Source organism: Phocoena sinus, chromosome 2, assembly GCF_008692025.1.
Source record: "Phocoena sinus isolate mPhoSin1 chromosome 2, mPhoSin1.pri, whole genome shotgun sequence".
Lineage (NCBI taxonomy): Eukaryota > Metazoa > Chordata > Mammalia > Artiodactyla > Phocoenidae > Phocoena > Phocoena sinus.
The window spans coordinates 30,371,188-30,390,241 of record NC_045764.1 but is presented as its reverse complement, the minus strand read 5'-3'; the positions used below and the strand labels follow the sequence as shown (position 1 = coordinate 30,390,241).

General features: G+C 45.9%; 1 protein-coding gene across 3 annotated transcripts in view; it reads left to right on the top strand.

The window, feature by feature from the left end:
- The window catches only part of PCSK6 (proprotein convertase subtilisin/kexin type 6), a 190,700-nt gene that overhangs the window by 90,885 nt on the left and 80,761 nt on the right, over positions 1-19,054 (top strand). For all 3 annotated transcript variants that reach the window (XR_004348503.1, XM_032623053.1, XM_032623051.1), the window contains exon 7: positions 17,452-17,624. Coding sequence is in view for 2 of the 3 variants with exons in the window: in XM_032623053.1 (XP_032478944.1) it covers positions 17,452-17,624 (173 nt within the window). In the remaining variant the exon portion in view is untranslated. The remainder of the gene's footprint in view (positions 1-17,451; positions 17,625-19,054) is intronic.

Here is a 19,054-nt window from a genome sequence, read left to right as displayed (position 1 = left end):
GTTCTCATTAGTTATCTATCTTATACATAATAGTGTATATATGTCACTCCCAATCTCCCAATTCATTCCATCCCTCCATTCCCCCTTGGTATCCATATGTTTGTTCTCTATATCTCTGTCTCTATTTCTGCTTTGCAAATAGGACTTTGCACTTCCACTGCAGGGGGCACGGATTCAATCCCTGGTCAAGGAACTAAGATCCTGCATGCTGCGGCACAGCCAAAAAGTAAAAAAAAACCCTGTTGGTTTTCGAAGCTAGACATATGGGGGGCTTGTCTCTCTATGGCAGATCCCCAAGGTTGGGGTACCTGACATGGGACAACAACCCTCTGGCTCCTCAGGGAGAAGTTATGTATTTGTGAGATCCCTCCAGACTGTGGGTCTCCATGCTGGCAGTGAAGGGTGGGGTGGGTTTGGTGAGACCATGTCTCTGCCTCTCCTACCCACCTTGATGTGGCCCTTTTATCCTTTGTTGTGGAGTAGCTGTAGCTACTTCTCAGGTTCTGTTCAGAAGAAATATTTCCATATGTTGCTGTAGATTTTTGTGTGTCTGTGAGAGGAGGTGAGTTCAGGATCTTCCTATGCCAGCATCTTGAACCAGCTCCTTCCTTCTCCTTCTGCCAGTCTCCATACCTCACTGAGCATCCCCTGCCACCCCCTCTGGCTTCCAGGTGTTTAATTGGTCCCCCTGATTCCTCCCTGAAGAGCTCGGCTTTTTGCCCTGTCCCTCTGGAGAGCAGGCGGAGGCAGTGGAATGCACAGCCGTTTTGGAGCCATCACTACTCCTGGCAGTCCAGAGCAATCTGCCTCTTCCTTTGCGCTCTCCTTGCCCTCCCTGAATGGGGCCAGTTTCAGATTCCAGCCCGGGAACTACGGGGTCGCCAGCCAACACAGCTTCAGCCTGAGTCCCAGCTCCACCCTCTCAACCCCTGGAAGCCACCTCATCTCCCTCCCACAGCTCAGACCGATTTTTATTTTTTGATTTGAGTTCTTTTATTTTCTAACTCATGAATTGCTATTTTTGTTTGTTTATTAATTCTTCCAGCTTTTAAATTTGTATTATTTTTTTCCTAACTCCTTTGAATAGAATGTTTTGTTCTTTATTTTCAGGCTTTGATGTGCTTTAATAAGTAGTAAACGTTTTTTTTCCTCTCATTACCTATCTCTGGCTTGATTATACAGTGCTCTTATTGGTATTCATTTCTGAATAATTTTTAATTTCGGCTTTGATTTTTTTCTCTATAACTCAGAAGTTATTTATAAGGGATTTAAGTTTTTTTCCAACTGCATAGACTTTTTTGGTGCTCCTTTTGTTGCTGATTTTTAACTTTATTGGGATCAGAGACTGCTCTCTGTATAATTTCTGCCTTTCTGAATTTGTTAAAAAATTCTTTATGTGGTTCAGTACATGTTCAGTTTTTGTCAACATTCCAATGAGTATTTGAGGAGTAGTTTTATTCTGTGCTTATTGAGTACAAAAGTCTATATAAATTAGATCAGAGGTTGCCACCAGGAGCCCACAGGCTGCCTTGGCCTGCAGATATGTTTTGTACAACCCACATAAGTTTTTTTGTTGTTGTTGTTTTCTTTTGTGGTATGCAGGCCTCTCACTGTTGTGGCCTCTCCCGTTGCAGAGCACAGGCTCCGTATGCGCAGGCTCAGCGGCCATGGCTTATGGGCCCAGCCGCTCCGCGGCATGTGGGATCTTCCCAGACCGGGGCACAAACCCGTGTCCCCTGCATCGGCAGGCGGACTCTCAACCACTGTGCCACCAGGGAAGCCCTTGTTTTTTTTTTTTTAACTTGAGGAAACACTTATAAATCAAGAGATTTTATGTAGAAAATAGGGATTTGGGGTTTCTCTTGAAAAAAATCAGAAGTTCTGGCTCTGCTGGACCCTCATTCCTTCATGGCAACACTTAGCTGGGGCTGCACAGTGGCTACCCTTCCAAAGGATGGTTTAACCATCCCTCTCACCTGTCCACATCAGCCATTCATCCTGCCTGCCTGGTGCCTGTAGGGGCCGCATTTGTCACCTGTGGCTGCAAGAAGCTCATTCAGGTGTTTGGGCGTCTTGTGTTTTGTCTACCTGGGCTGTTTCTGAGAAGGGATGTTAGTCTCCATATCAATTGTGGATTTGTCGATTTCTCTCAGATTTTGGTGTATGCATTTCATAGTTATAAGATGTACAAAAGTTATCACTCATATTGATGTCATGAGCCTTTCTTTAATCAATGTAAAAATCCCCTCTTTGTCTTATTCTCTTTTTGCCTTTAATCATTTTTTGGATGATAGTAATATCACCACACCTGTTAAATTATTTTTATCGTCACTTTCTTCATATGTTTTTCATCCCTCTATTTTTAACCTTAGTTTTGCAATCAGCATGTATCTGGCTTCATTTTTTTTTTTTTTTGATACCATCTAAGAGTTTTTTGTTTTTGTTTTTTTAATTTGTCTATTTTTGGCTACATTTGGTCTTTGTTGCTGTGTGCGGGCTTTCTCTAGCTCCGGCGAGCGGGGGCTACTCTTCGTTGCAGGGCGTGGGCTTCTCATGCGGTGGCTTCTCTTGTCGCGGAGCACGGGCTCTAGGCATGTGGGCTTCAGTAGTTGTGGCATGTGGGCTCAGTAGTTGTGGTGCACAGGTTTAGTTGCTCTGCGGCACGTGGGATCTTCCTGGACCAGGGCTCGAACCTGTGTCCCTTGCATTAGCAGGCAGATTCTTAGCCACTGTGCCACCAGGGAAGTCCCTCTTTGGTCACCTTTTTTTCTTTAATCTTCTTTATTTTATGCTAAGTTTTTTAGTTTACAAGATCTTTTTCTCTACTAAGCCATTCATTCTTTCAAAAGATATTTTTGAATGCTTGCCGTATATATGGATGGCTGTCTAGGTAGTAAACTTTCTGAGTTCTTGAAGTCTTTATTTTCTTCCAACAAATTAGGCTGAGTTTAAATTTTAAGTTCAAAATAACTTTCACTGAGAATTTCAAAAACCTTGTACCCTGGTTTTTTGGCTGCAGTGTTTCTGGTGACGCATCTGGTGCCAATATTAATTTTTGTTCCTTTTCAGATCACTTTCTTCTTCTTCCAGAACCTTTCAGGATTCTTTTATCTTTTCTTGTTCTGGGATTTGACCTGTGTGTGTGTTGATGTGAATTTGTTTTCCTTTTCCTGCCTATCCCTCAGTGAGTTATTAACCATTTTTCATTATACTCCAACAATTATGTGAACTTAACTGTAAAGGTGGGCCAGTTTCTTTGGTCACTGTTGTTTAGATTTGAGATTGAAATTCAAAGACTTCTGTGCTTGGCTTCAGGAAATTCTTCTGTTATTTATTTGACTCTTTTGCTTTATTTTTCCTCATTCCATCCTCCTAGAACTCTTATTAGACAAATACTAGATGTTGGCCTCTTCAGACTTTCTATCCCTTTGACCCTTTGTCTTAGGTCTTGAGAGAATCCCTAAGCTCAGTTGACCAGCTCTCTGACACACCCTATCTTTGCAGTTTTTATGTTTTGAAAAGAAGTTACCTTCTAGGATTTCTAGTTGATGTTTTCAACTAAATGTGTATTTGAAATAATTATAGATTCACATGCAATTGTAAGAAACAATACACGGAAATCTAGTGTATCCTTTACCCAGTTTTCCATCATGGTGATCTCTTGTTGAAACTACAACTACATCTCTTGTTGAAACCAGGATACTGACGCCGATACAGTCAAGATACAGAACAGGGTCACAAAAGGGTCCTTCATGGTGCCTCTTTATTACCACAACCACTCTTGCCCCAGTCCCTTCCTTAACCTCTGGCAACCACTATTTATCCTCCATTTCCATAATTTTCTCATTTCAAAAATGATGTTAAATGGAACCATAATTTGGGAACCAAGAATGTTCTGGGAATGTCTTCCTCTTGGAAAAGTGAATTAACTCTAAGGACCAGTTAGTGACCAGCATTAAGAAATCACTCTGTTTCCTATTACAGAGTACCCAACCACACTGGCCAACAGAGTTTGTTAAATACTCTGTGGTAGGATTAAATCATGGTATTGATAAATAGAAATATGCCAATTACAATGTATACATAAAGATGCTCCATTAATATCAGCATTATAGATGCCAGAGAGTTAAATGTAAACTTTCCCCCATCATACTTCCTGAGAAGGAATTAGAGAGATTAAAATTTAAACAAAAATCCAAAATTTTTGAGTCCAAAAGAATTGACTGAAAAATCTCTTTTTCTTTTATTTCTAAACTTGTGGAGAAATGAAGTTCAAGATTCTTCCTCCCCAGATGTCTTACTCACTTTTAGCTAGAGGTTGTAATCAATGCCTGGCTAGCATATATTGATTTTTAAATCAATAGAAATATTATTAACTTTTTTATGTTCAAATATTTTTTTCTCCAGTTTGTTAATAATTGTTATTTAATATTGATGTTAAAATTTTTATTTTTATGCGGTCAGAATAACTTTTTTTTTACATCTTTATTGGAGTATAATTGCTTTACAATGGTGTGTTAGTTTCTGCTTTATAACAAAGTGAATCAGTTATACATATACATATGTTCCCATATCTCTTCCCTCTTGCATCTCCCTCCCTCCAGAATAACTTTTTATCTTTAATTTCTGACCTTAGTTTTGTGATTATTATTGTCTAATTGATTTGTAATAAATCTCAATAAAACCTGAAAAAAAAAGGAGATGCGTTCCCAACCCCCACCCCAAGTCCGCATCAGAGGGTGACTCTAGTCGTTGGGTCTGCTCTGCGGGCCACATGCTGTGCTTCTACCTCCGGCTCCTTCATAGCTGCCCCAGCTCAGGGCCAGGGCCACATGGCGAGTGAGGCCAGCCTGGGGAAGGCGGCGCTGCCCAGGGACCCTGGGTGATCCTAGGTGTGGGAGGGGGTCCTCAGAAGCAGGGGCCCGCAGTTCCCCAGGTGCGGTGGGGGACCGCGGGTGCTAGCTGGTGGGTCGGGCAAGGAGGGCCACCATCTTCAGGGTAGAGGTCGTGCAGCAAGGCACGGCTCTGGAGGAGCGTGCCTCCAGAGTGTGCCTCCCTCCCACCCCAGGGAGGAAGGCTCCACTGGGACAGACCCAGAGATGAAGACACTGGGGGAAGCATCAGAGTTTGGCCAAATAGCACAAGAGGCAGGAGGCGTCTACAGATGCGGGAGATGGGTGGACGTATCTACCTATGCATGTATCTACCTATGTGGTTCTCGTGCCCAGGGGAGAAATGAGGAAAGGATGGCCAGTGAAGGTTCCAGAGAGCGGGGCCCCACGTGCCAGGAATGATGCCCAGAGAGACATAAGCTAACAAGTGGAAAAAAAAAAAAAAAAAAAGGAACCATATACCATGTAACCTTTGGGATTGGTGCTTCTCACTCAGCATGGTTCTTCAAAGATTCATCCAGGTTGTTGTGTATATCTGTAGCTTATTGATAAGTAGTATTCCCATAGTATGGATGTGACACAGTTTGTCTAACCATTCACCCATTAGGGGACATCTGGGTTGTTTCTAGTTTTTAGATATTACAGGTAAAGCACCTAAAAACATTGTTGTATAGGTTTCTGTGTGAGCATTGTCTTCATTTTGGGGGGATAAACATCCAGGAGTGCAGTTGCCAGGTTGTATAATAGTACATGTTTATTTTTTTAAGAAACTGGGAAATTGTTTTTCAGAGAAGTTCTACCATTTGACCTCTAACAATGTATGAATGATCCAGTTTCTCTACATACTTGCCAATGTTTGGTATTGTCACTGTTTTTTTGTATTAGACATTGTGATAGGTATATCATAATATCTCATTAATTTGCATTTCTCTAAGGCTAGTGATGTGGGGTATCTTTTTATGTGCTCATTTGCCATCCATCTATCCTCTCCAGTGAAATGTCTCTTCATGTCTTTTTCTCATTTTCTAATTTTTAACTATTGAGTGTTGAGAGATCTTTATATATTCTAGCTACTTATGCTTTGATGATTATGTTGTTTGTGAATATTTTCTCGCATTTTGTAAGATGTCTTTTCATCCTCTTGAACCAGGTCTTTTCCAGAGTAAAATTTTAAAATTTTGATAAAATCCAGTTTATTAACTTTTCCTTTTAGGGTCATGTTTTTTGGTATCAATCTTAGAACTCTTTGCCTTATCTTAGATTCTAAAGATATTCTCTGTTTGTGTTTTTCCTAAAAGTTTTATATTCTGAGTTTCATTTTGAGAGATCCAATTTGAGTTAATGTTGTATAAGTTATCAGACTTAGGTCAAGGGGTTTTTTTGTTTGTTTTTTGTTTTGTTTGCCTATGGTCATCCAGTTACTCCAGCACCATGTGTTGAAATGCCTGTCTTTCTTCCACTGAGTTGCTTTGCACTTTTGTCAAGAGTCATTTGGGCATATTTGTGTGAGTTTATTTCTGAGTTCTCTGTCTGTTCCATTGATCTATGTGTCTGTCCCTCTCCCAGTGCAGCAGAGTCTTGATTATTATAGCCACAAAAAGTTGTGAAATGGGGTAGACTGATTGCTCCCACTTTAGTTTTCTTTTTTAAACTTATATGAACTTTCCTAGTTCTTTTGCCTTTCCATACAAGTTTTATTATTATCTTGTCAATATCTACGAAAAATATCTTGCTGGGGTTTTCGTAGGGATTATGTTAGACCTGTACATCAATTGGGAGAATTGACATCTTTACTATGTTCAGTCTTCACAAGCACAATATCTGTCTTCATTTTTTTAGATCTTCTTTGATTTCTTTCATCGGCACTATGAAGCTTTCACTCTGCAAGTCCTATACATGTTTGGTTAGATTTATACCTAAGTATTTCATTTTATTTAAGCAATGATAAAAGGCATTGTATTTCTTTCTTTCTTTCTTCGTTGCTGTGCACAGGCTTTCTCTAGTTGCCACGAAGCAGGAGCTACTCTTCATTGCGGAACACGGGCTCTAGGTATGTGGGCTTCAGTAGTTGTGGCACGCGGACTCAGTAGTTGTGGCTTTCGGGCTCTAGAATGCAGGCTCGGTAGTTGTGGCGCACAGGCTTAGTTGCTCCACAGCATGTGGTATATTCCCGGACCAGGGGTCGAACCCGTGTCCCCTGCATTGGCAGGTGGATTCTTAACCACTGTGCCACCAGGGAAGTCCCAGGCATTGTATTTTTAATTTTGATGTTCATGTGTTCATTGTTAACATACAGAAATATAACTGCTTTTGCATGTTAATCTTATCTCCTGCAACCTTTCTGAACTTGTTTATTAGTTCTAGGAGTAGATTCTTTAAGATTTTATACTTGATAATGTCATCTACAAATAAGGGCAGGTTTATTTCTTCTTTTTGATCCTTATGCCTTTTATTTCCTTTTCTTGTTTTGTTGCCGTGACTAGAACTTCCAACCTAGGGCAGACATCTTTGCCTTGTTCCTGACTTTAGGGGAAAGCATTCAGACTTTCACCATTAAGTACAATGTTACTTGTAGGCTTTTTTTGTAAATACTGTTTAGCAAGTTGGTGATGTTCCCTTCTAGTCGTAGTTAGGGAGGTTTTTTTTTTCTTTTTTAAATGAATAGGTATTGAATTTTGTCACTGCTTTTTCCTCGTTGAGTGACATTATTATGTGATTTTTCAAAATTGTCAATATGGGGCTTCCCTGGTGGCGCAGTGGTTGGGAGTCCGCCTGCCGATGCAGGGGGCGCGGGTTCGTGCCCCGGTCTGGGAGGATCCCACGTGCCGCGGAGCGGCTGGGCCCGTGAGCCATGGCCGCTGAGCCTGCGCGTCCGGAGCCTGTCCTCCGCAACGGGAGAGGCCACAGCAGTGAGAGGCCCGCGTAACGCATAAAAAAAAAAAAAAAAAAAAAAAAAAAAAAAAAATTGTCAATATGGTAGGTTATACTGGTTGATTTCTGAATATTGATCTAGTACTGAATCTGACCAAGCCCCACTTGGTCATGGTGTTTCCTTTTTTATATATATATTACTGAAACCTGTTTGCTAATATTTTGTTAAGGATTTTTGTGTCTGTGTTCATGAGGTTTCTTGGTCTGTAATTTTATTTTTCTTTCTCTCTCTTGCTCTTTTTTTTTTTTTTTTTGGTATTGTCTTTGTACTATCAGGGTGATCCTAGCTTCAGTAAATGAATTGGGAAGTGTTCCCGCCTCTTTTATGTTCTGGAAGTGATTGTGTTGAATGGTGTTAATTCTTTAAACTATTCGTAAAATCTTCCAGTGAAACCATATCTCTTTGGCGGGGACATTTTTTAAAAATTACAAACTAAATTTCTTATAGGGTTGTTCAAATTATCCTTTTCATATTGGGGTGAGTTGTAGTAGTTTGTGTGTTCTGAGGAAGTGGTGCATTTCATCTAATTTATGAAGTTTATTTGTGTAGAGTTGTTTGTAATATTCCCTTATTACACTTTTGATGTTGGTAGCATCTGTGGATATAGTCTTTGTTTCTTTCCTGATATTGGTAATTTGTGTCTTTTTTTTTTTTTTTTTTTTTGCTTAGTCATTCTTAACTGGAAGTTTATCAGTTTTATTGATCTTTTCACAAAATTAGCTCTTTGTTACACTTATTTTCTCTAGTGTTTTTCTGTTTTCAATTTCACTGTTTTCTGCTCTTTATTATTTCCTTCCTTCCTCTTGCTTTGGGCTTATTTTAAAGATTTTCTAGGATCTTGAAGTGGGTGCTTCGGTTACTGATTTGAGACTTTTCTTCTTTTCTGATGTAAATAATGGTGCCATAAATCTTCCTCTTAGCAATAGTGTAGCTGTGTCTCACAGATTTTGGTATGTTGTATTTTCGTTTTCATTCAGTTAAGTGTTTTGTTTCGTTTTTCCCTTGAGACTTCCTCTTGGACCTGTGGATTTTTTTAAAGTGTGTTGTTTTGTTTCCAGCTGCTTGGAGATTTTTCTGTTTTCCGTCCCTCATCAGTTACTGGTTGGATTCCATTGTGGTTGCAGAACACATTCTGTAGGAATTCAGTTCTCTTAAATTCATTGAGGTCAGGGTCTAATCTATCTTGGAATATGTTCTGTGGGCCCTTGAGAATAATGTGTATTCTGTTGTTGAGGAGAATGTTCTAAAAATGTTTCTGAGAACCTGTTGGTTGATGGTGTTGAGTTCTTCCTCATCCTTTCTAATTTTCTGTCTGGCTGTTCTGTCGAGTGTTGAGAGATGTTCAAGTCTGGCAGGGTGGTGGTGGCCTCTCCATCCCCGGGCTCTGTCCTGCCTCTCGGCCTCTGAATGAAGCCTGCCGCTGCCCACGCCCAGCCTGGGTGCCCCTGCCCTGCTCCTCTGGCACTGCTCTCCCCTCGGCAGCAGCCTCCTCGCCCAGGCCCTGCTTCCTCCTGCAGCCTCATCCCATCTGCTTGCTGTCTTCCCACAGTTCCTTGGACATCTCATCTGCCAGTCTTGTTTCCAGGGCTATTACAGTTTTATTCGTTTTCTTCTCTTTTTCCTGTTATTTCTAGGGATTCGGTCCCGTAGTAGAGGTGGACCGCGGGCTTGGTTTTCCTTCGTGGTCCGAGCTCCTTAGTATTTTTACTGTGATGGTGCTGAGTGCTATCACTGGTTGCTGTTATTTACCAGATGCTTCACCAGACATGTATACTCGTCTGTGCACCTCAGAATGATCCTGCAAGTTGGATATTATCATGGCCACTTCACACCCGGGGAAAGTGACAGCCAGAGAAGTTGCCTGCCGTGTCCAGGTCCACACAGTTGCTGAGGCAGAGCCGGGATGTGAACTCAGGCCTGCTGACCTGGAGCCCGGTTTGTCCCTTTGTGGCTGCGGGTCTCTGATGCTGGACACAGTGGTGGCCGGATGAGGACAGCTGTCATCAAGCCCTGTGAGCAGGAACAGAAGCAGGAAGGAAGGGTCCGTGGTGTGCACGTGTATTCTTTTCCTTGTTTGCATTCACATTCCTTCCAAAGATATTTCAGCCTTGCTCTCTCTCTCAGCCTCAAATGTACTAAGCTGTGTGCTCTGTCCTTCCTCCGATAATGGGGCAACGTGGGAGGTGGAGGGAAAGGATGGTGGGCCTCACCCCGTCCTCTCTCCTCACTTAACCTCTCTTTACTCTCTCACTCTGTTAACCTTTTTTATTTTTTTTTTAATTTCAGCCCTATGTTTGATTTTCCCCTTCTCACTCCCTGTAATGCTCCTTCCCTCTTTCCCCATCTGCTTCTGGTCAGCATTGGTGGTGGGTGGGCTCAGACTTGCCTGCACCTACCAGCCTTCAGCTCATCATCATCATCATCATCATCTCCATCATCTCACCTGCCAGGTGAGCTCCATAGGCAGGGCCCTCCCTGCCGGTGCCTTGAGAGGCCCCTGGGTGTGAGCCCGGCCGCTGCATCACATCCTCCTGGCTTCATGGCCTCTCCCAGCACCCTGTGAGACAGGCTTTCTGGGCAGCCAGCTGTCCACCCCACCCCGGCCTGAGCAGAACTTGCTCTGTCAGGGAACCTGCAAGGCAGGCAGTGAAGCCCTCACCCCTTTAACTCTAAAGGGCATCAGTCTTTTGGGGAGTTGCTCCCCTGAACTGATGCTTAACAAGATTCAGACACTTCCCTGGGTCAGGACGGTGTCAACTGGAGCACAACCTGTCCTGCGTCCAGCTTGGAGAAGCACCCCTGGCCCAAGGGACAGATCCCAAAGCTGCTAGGGAGCAGGGCCATGGGCGGCTGCCAGGAGCCCCTCCCGGGCCTGGCAGATGCCCTGAAACTGGAAAACTCTCTGCTCTGGCTGCATGAAGGACGTGCATCTTTTCAGTCTGTTGACTCTGTTTCTGGGAAGGAAAAATGAAACAGCAGCAGGCCAGTTCCTGTTGGTGTTTTTGTTCTGTTTTGACTGGGGAACTGAATCATGCCTTTCTTTTCACACACGTGAGACTATTAGGTACATAACGGCTAAATTAATCCTTGCCCATGTATTAGTTATTATGTTAATTCAGACTTACAGAATTCAGCCTCATTAGCGTTTCCATTAAGCAGTTTAGGCTTATGAGTGTTTTAAGAGGACAGTTTAAGCTACAATTTTTTTTTTTTTGTGGTACGCGGGCCTCTCACTGCTGTGGCCTCTCCCGTTGCGGAGCACGGGCTCCAGACGCGCAGGCTCAGCGGCCATGGCTCACGGGCCCAGCCACTCTGCGGCATGTGGGATCTTCCCGGACCGGGGCACGAACCCGCGTCCCCTGCATCGGCAGACGGACTCTCAACCACTGCGTCACCAGGGGAGCCCTAAGCTACAATTCAATCTTCAAAGGCTCCAAGTGCATTTTCCACTGCAGGAGGATTCTAAATGCCTTGCGAGGTTTGGGGGGATTTAGTGACCATGGGCAACTACAGCCCCACATTCTCATCAGAGACTCCCCGCCTGCTGGGTGTGGTACCCCGAGGCTAAGAGGAGCCTTGGGAAGGAGGAGAGGGACAAGCGTGGCCACAGCTCCTGCACCGTGTCCCCCTGGTGGCCATGCCCCCGCCACGCTGCCCTGCAGCCCCCCGCCCCAAGGACAGGTGAGCCGGTTCTAGGCTGCGTGCTGGGCTTCCTGAGGTTGTCCTCACAGACACTGAGCGGGAAGCAGCTCTGCTTCTAGGGGTGTGTGAGGAAGGCTGGGGAGAGCACAGGGAGCACATCCAAGCCTACGTGACAAGCCGGTGGCCTCTGTTCTGGGTGGTGTGACTGTCTTATCACCACCGTGTTCTGGTCTCTGTCAAAGGCCAGCTCAGGGCATGTGCTCACGTCTTTGTCACAGGTGCACATCCGCTAGGGCTCCTCGTGTCCCCACTTGCAGGATGGATACTCAGGTCCCCATCATGCTCTTCTGTCCCCTGTCCCAAGCTGCCAGCTCTCACTGAATCGCCTTGTTCTCTGGCCCCTGCTCCCTGGTGGAGAGACCACGAAAGTCAGTCTGTGTTTCAAATCTCTAGAGCATTGCTGAGGTTCTTCTACTCTTTTATAGTTCTCTGAAAAATCAGCAGAACCTGATTATGAAAGAGTGACCTGTTTTAAAATAGAGATTTCATTACTATTTAGGTATGACAAGGCCCATAGATCAGGAGACAATGGCCATTGAACAGAGTTTGTTACTCACAGTTCCCAAGAGGATGGGTTATGCCTGGCGTGGAGGACACGCGGAAAAGCACCAGGGTTGGTCAGGGGGCAGAGGGAGCGAGGGGACCTGTGGGCTTCAGCCTTTATTGTGGTTTCTGCAGGAAAGAATGGGCGAGGTGGGGTGAGCAGGCTTAGGATGGGCTAGTTTGAATCATTTCAGGGCTTAGGAGCTGCCCCTGGTTGTATGGTATCTGGCCCTGGGGTGATTAGGGCAGGTGGAAAGTAACCCCAAGTGTAAAAGCCCCATAAAGGGGGGTGCTTGGGGGTGTGAGCTCTGGATTGGTTGGTTTGCATAGGAAAGATGTGCTCCTGGGGTAGTTCTGGACCATATCCAGGAACTGGCCAGCCCTGGGGCATGGGGGTATCGGTCCCTGCAGGGTCAGCAAGGCCCCAAGATGTCAAAGCATCAGAATACAGAAGATAAGAGACCCGGTTCAAGACCTACCTAGGAGGGGCCCAGGGCTCCATGGCAGGACAGGCCCGTGAGTTCCCTGGGGCACCGCTGGCTCTAGCTGTGTTTCCACTACAGAGGGAGATTGGGAAACTAGCAGAAGGCCAGGGGAAACTTGGCTTGGCCATCAGCCGCGGGTCTCCAGGCACTTCGTGTGACAATGGCAAGTGCAGATGTGGCTCACAACCCAGCCGACCATGCCCCCCGCCCCGGGTCCTAGGAGGAGGCTGTCACGTGTGGGTGTATTTAGAGATCTGAGAGCCCTGTTTGTCTTAGGCCATAATGAGAGTTAACAGAAACCTTTTAGGTTTTTAACATTTCTAAACAACTGTTGCAACCTCACTTGGCCCAGAATGACTGTTGGTAGAACAGAATGTACTGTAGTTTTAGTGGGGGGAGGAAAAAAAAAAAACAAAAACCAATTCTCTGTGGATTTATGAAAATAAACTCAGAATTAATGAGCAAAATTTGTTGGGGAGGCCTATTTGTCACACTCAGGAAGCTAACAATCTCATTTTACTTGCCGCTATTGCTCTAGCATTGCCATTCGTTTGCTGAAGGCAAAATACATTACTTGTAAATAAACAAAAGTGGCCCCCGTGTCCTGCTCCCCTGCCTTCCTGCAAACATTAATAACCGGCTGACTTCTTGTGTGTGTGTGTGTGTGTGTGTGTGTTCTTCCTGTTACCTTTTTTGGGGCTTACCAACAGAAATGTATTTTCTCTTGGTTATGGAGGCTGTGAGTCCAAGATCAAGGTGTCAGAAGATCTGGTTTCTTCTGAGGCCTCTCTCTAGACCAGCACATACGGCTGCTTTTCGCTGTGTCTTCTCGTGGTTATCCCTTAGTCTGTGTTGTCCGTGTCAGAATTTCCTCTTCTTAAAAGGACACAAGTCATGTTGGATGGGTGCCCACCCGTGTGACCTCATTTCAGCTTAATTACCCCTTTAAAGACCCCGTCTCCAAAACCAGCACACTCTGATCTTCCTGTTTACTTTTTAAAAATTGTTTATTTATTTATTTTATATCGAAGTACAGTTGAGTTACATTGTTGTGTTAGTTTCAGCTGTATAGCACAGTGATTCCGTTTTATATATATTTTATATATAAATATTCTTTTTCAGATTCTTTTCCCATATAGGTTATTACAGAGTATTGAGTAGAGTTCCCTGTGCTATACAGTAGGTCCTTGTTGGTTATCCATTTTATATTTAGTAGTGTGTGTATGTTAATCCGAAACTCCTAATTTATCCCCCACCCTTTTCTCCTTTGGGAAAAGACAAATATCATATGATGTCGCCTATATGCGGAATCTAAAAAAAAAATACAAATAAATTTATTTACAAAACAGGAAGAGACTCACAGACATAGAAGACAAATCCATTGCCTTTGAACATGGAACTTCTTCAGGACGTTTTCAGGGGAAATGCTGTGTCCCGGGCTGCTTCACATGGGCGTCTGCATGTCCACGGGTTTGCCTTGCCTTATACAAGCCTGTGGTTTGCAAAGTCCCACCATAAGTTAGGAGCAGGAAAAGGGAGGAAGGACGGGTCACTATGAAAAAAAATGTGTTTTGGTTTTTTAAAAAATAAATTTATTTACTTATATTTATTTTTGGCTGTGTTGGGTCTTCGTTGCTGCATGCAGGCTTCCTCTAGTTACAGCGAGCAGGGGCTACTCTTCGTTGTGGTGTGCAGGCTTCTCATTGCGGTGGCTTCTCTTGTTGCGGAACACAGGCTCGAGGCGCGTGGGCTTCAGTAGTTGTGGCACACGGGCTCAGTAGTTGTGGCTCGTGGGCTCTAGAGCACAGGCTCAGTAGTTGTGGCGCACGGGCTGAGTTGCTCTGTGGCATGTGGGATCTTCCCGGACCAGGGCTCAAACCCGTGTCCCCTGCATTAGCAGGCGGATTCTTAACCACTGCGCCACCAGGGAAGTCCCAGTTGGTTTTTTTTAACTTCATCAAGAGTCTTGTAAAATCATTGCTTTCATCAGGTTCTCCTGGGGCCTTGAAACTATTGTTGGGTGCAGGCCAGTTTATGGAAAGTTTATTGTTTCCTGCGAGGCAGGCTGTGTGATTCTTCCCTGGGGGGCTGAGCCCTGGCAGCACTAGGAGGTGTCCACCCAAACGCAAACCTTTCGGGCCCTGCAAAGCCCCGCTCTCCTCCTCCTCACACTCCTCCCACCTGGTGCCGCAGACAGGCCCTTGGAGTGGACGGCTCAGGCCTGCTCATCCTCCCCTGGGAGCCCTGAACCCAGCCCACTGCTGAGTCGTGAGCACGCTAACAACCATGAGTGGATCAGCCATCCAAATGATTTGTCCACATTATTTTTGTACCTGACAGTTTATGGGAAATGGGTCTTTATTTTTTCATTGGAGAAATGACTGTTTTCTTCAGTTTGGCGTTTCCAGAGAGCCGTTCGCATTTAAAGCTAATATTGGAACAGCAGGTTTCCACTGAAAATATTTACCTTTTCCTCGTTGGCAACTTGTCAGTGTTGGGGAAAATAGATGCTTCATTAAAATCTAAATACATTATGCTTTCTTTCTCACATGTCAGTCACTCTTCCTCCAAGTTGAGGAGCACTGTGAGAAGTGTTGGGAAAGCATTCTGGTCTTATGTTTTTACTTATTTTAGATGTCATCTGGCATCTTGTTCTTGTTCAAAAAGAGGCATCCCAACACCTATCACTGGCATGGAGAAGTCCTAGGATAGCAGGTTAAAAGTCACCCCTAGGACATCGGAATTGATTGTGGCTACAGTGTGACCGGCGGGGTCTCTTGCCCTGGAAAATCCATTGCCAAATAGAAGGGCATAAAGAAAGCAGCTGCCATTTCTCAAAAAGCACAGGGCCCCAGGGCCTTAACAAATATTTGATTCCCCCGACTACCCTGGCAGGTAAGTTTTGTGGAAAACAAGGGCTCAGACAGTTTGAGACCCTGGGTCAAGGTCACACGCAGCCGAGATGAGATTCCACCCCAGGACTGTCTGACCCCTGCTCTCTTCCCCCAGCTGTGAGCTGCTCTTTATTTTGCCTGGGGCCCCACCTCTGCCACATCACACGGCCAATGTCCTGTACTGGTTATGGCCTCTCTTTGGGGTTTGTGGCTCCAAGAGCCTCTGGGCCCAGTGTCTCTGATGCAGCCAAAGAGACGAAGGCCCTGGGCACATAGACTAGCAACTGAGAAGGATGGTACTTGGGGCTACTCTGAGTCTCCTCGTCCACCCAGAAATCTGAGAAAGGAGAAAGTGCGATGAGCTGATGCAGCAGACGTGGCCCCACCCCACGACAGATGCCCCCAAACCCAGAAAAGATTTGGCCCTCGTTATAACCCCCTTGACCTTCAAAGGGAAATTGGCTCCCACGTCCTTGAAATTAAGAACCTCTCTTTATCAAAAGACACCATAACAAGTGAGAAGACAAGGCATCAACTGGGAGATGTTTACAACATACGTAACCAAGAAAGGATGAATGCCCAGTACAAGCAAAGCTAAGCAGCATATCATGCACACAGTTGTGTTAAAACACCCGTTTTTAAAGGCAATGGAAAGACTAGTCCAAAATTCTGAGCAGTTTCCTCCGTGAGGGGCAGGACTTGGGTTGAGGCCACAGTGGCTCAAGTTCATATTTTCCCTAGATGAATGTTCATGTGTGTCTGTTATTTTATTAGGCTTTATAACTAACATGTTTGTGCCAGGCAGTCCTTCATACATGTCAAATAGTAAATGTTTTAAAAATAAAGGTAAAAAGTAGTTATTAACAACCCCCGGAGGTAGGTTTCACTATCCCCGTTTTTACAGATGGAGTCAGACTAGCTGCTGACACACACTGGGTACTTACTGCACTCCAGGCACTTTATATGAACCGTCTTTTTTAGTGTTTATGGCACCTCTATAGATACAATCATTTTCATCATCACAGTTCATAGAAAACAGAAGCTTAGTGAGACAAGGTAGCTCTTGCAGTCACTAGCTGGTCACGACTGGTGGTCAAAGCAGGGCTTCCCCCGTGACCTGCCCCATGTCCCTCTCGTGGGTGAGGGGGTGACAAGGCGTCTACCCCCACTTGTCTTGTGCTGCAGTCTCCGTGTCTGAACGATGGTGGCATCCCCACGCTGTGTACTGCCAGGCACCTGAGGTTCTGAATCACTCAGGTGGTCATAGACCGGGAGGCCCAAATCACAGACAGTTACGTCCCACAGTTCTGGAGGCTATAAGTCCAAGATCAAGGTGCTGGCCCACTGGTTCCCCATGAGGCCCACGTGGTGGCTGTCCTCACACGGTGGAGGGGACAGGAAGCCAGTGAAGGGTGCTAATCCTGCCCTGGGGCCACCCTCCTGACCTCACCTAAACCTAGTTACCTCCTAAAGTCCCACCTCCAGATGCCCTCACCTCGGGGGTTAGGGCTGTAGCATATGAATCTGGAGGGACACAAGCATTCAGTCCATGGTAGGCAGGGATGAGGGGAAGGGAAATAGATGGAGAGCTGGCAGGTAAAGCGGATGGTGTTGAAATCTATCTCTGCTGCTCCCTTTTAAGGCCGTCCAGCTATAAGGAGCTGGTTCTCTGATGACCTCAGCCCCTTCCTCGGTCAGCACCCATGTGGCTGTGAATACTTTCGTTGAGTTTTTGATGTCACCCGGGCCTAATCTCACTCTTGTTTTGCCGTGACTGTCTCTGACATTGTGTTTGAGTACACTTTCGAGGTTCTAAGAGCAGGAGTTTCCAGTAGCTTGGTGTCCCAGCTAAGCATGGGGCCCGGATGCTGTGCCCAGCTCCCCGGACAGCTGTGCAGGGACCACGGTCCACATGGGGACCAGTGGCCGTGCGGGACCAACATCCGCATGGAACCCCCCACCCACCCACCTTTCATGCGACTGTCACGGGCCTGTGCTTCCAGGCATCCGCATGCTGGACGGAGACGTGACCGACGTGGTGGAGGCCAAGTCCCTGGGCATCAGACCCAACTACATCGACATTTACAGTGCGAGCTGGGGGCCGGATGACGACGGGAAGACGGTGGACGGGCCCGGCCGACTGGCCAGACAGGCCTTCGAGTACGGCATTAAAAAGGTGTGAGTAACCCAGAGCTGCGAGGTAGCCTCAGGGATGGGGGGAATAGTGAAAATATTTAACAGTGAGAAATCAGAAGGAATAAAGCCAAAAAGAATATTAAAAAGACTCTCAATCCGACAAACCCAAAGATGATCTTTCAAATGCTCTTTTAACTCTTCTATGCATATGGAAGGAACTGGGTTCACTCACCTTTTTTAGAAACAAATACGGGACCATCTTCATGCTGTTTCGCAGTATGTCTTATCAAACAACCAACATGTCATATAGGTAAGAAGAAATCTTGTCACATAGGTAACAATAAATAAACTTGAGGGACTTCCCTGGCGGTCCAGTGGTTAAGACTCCGTGCTTCCACTGCAGGGGGCATGGGTTCCATCCCTGGTCGGGGAACTAGATCCCACATGCCGTGCAGTGTGGCCCCAAAATAAATAAATAAATTCGAGCAGCATACACACAAAATTAGAGTGGCACAGGGGAGAGCCCCAAAGCAGGACGGCGATGGTGCCAGGACCAGAGCGAGGGAGAAGTCATTTGGGGGCTCAGGGAAGTGGCCATCCACCAATGAGAGCAGAAGGACATCGCCTCATTACAGAGTAGCTGTTCCGGAAAGTACCAGCTGGTCACTCACCAGCCCCCTGTCTCTGAGCCTTGGAGCCTGACTGCCCCCAGCTGAGGGGTGTATGCAGGTGGGTGGTGGGGATCCTAGACTAACCACCTGGCCTGTTAACTGGGACAGTACAGGTGGAAGGGGTGTCTGGGCCTCGGCCCACCTGCTCACACGAACCCCGAGCCGTGGAGCTGTCTGCGTCCATCACGGAGAGTGTGCTCACCCAGCACCCCCGAAGCAGCAGGTCTTGGCCATGTTCCCTCCCTGCCAGCTCGCAGCCCAGTGTGTTTGGGGTGGACCCCACTGGGGGCTACACCGAGCAAACATCTGACCATGGGCCCTCCACCCACCGGCTGAGGGGGAGCAGAGGAGGCTGGCAGGCTCCTCTCAGGAGGTCCAGCCCAGTCACTCTGTGGTCATCAGTTCTGGGTTCTTGTGAGTCAGAAAAGCCTGGAGATGTCCCAGCTCTTACAAGCACGGTGGCAAGGCAGATTTATGGGCGAGGACAACTTCTTGGAGCAGACACAGAGCTGTGGTCAGCGTCCGGGTGGCCCTGGGAGGCCCGGCGATGCTGGCAGGGTTAGGTCAGGAGGTCCAGGCATCCCCAAGGCAGGGTTTATACCTCTGACTTCTACAGGAAACAGGACGGGGGGCCAGGTCAAGCCCATTTTATTATCTATATTTTTTAAACATTTTTTTAAAGTTCTTACCTTATTGTAAACCATGCATGATTAAAATGTGGTTAATAAATAAAATAGTACCCGAGGATTCTAGTGAAAGCAGCCCTTATCGCCCTCTGCCCATCCCCCCGTGGTGCCCC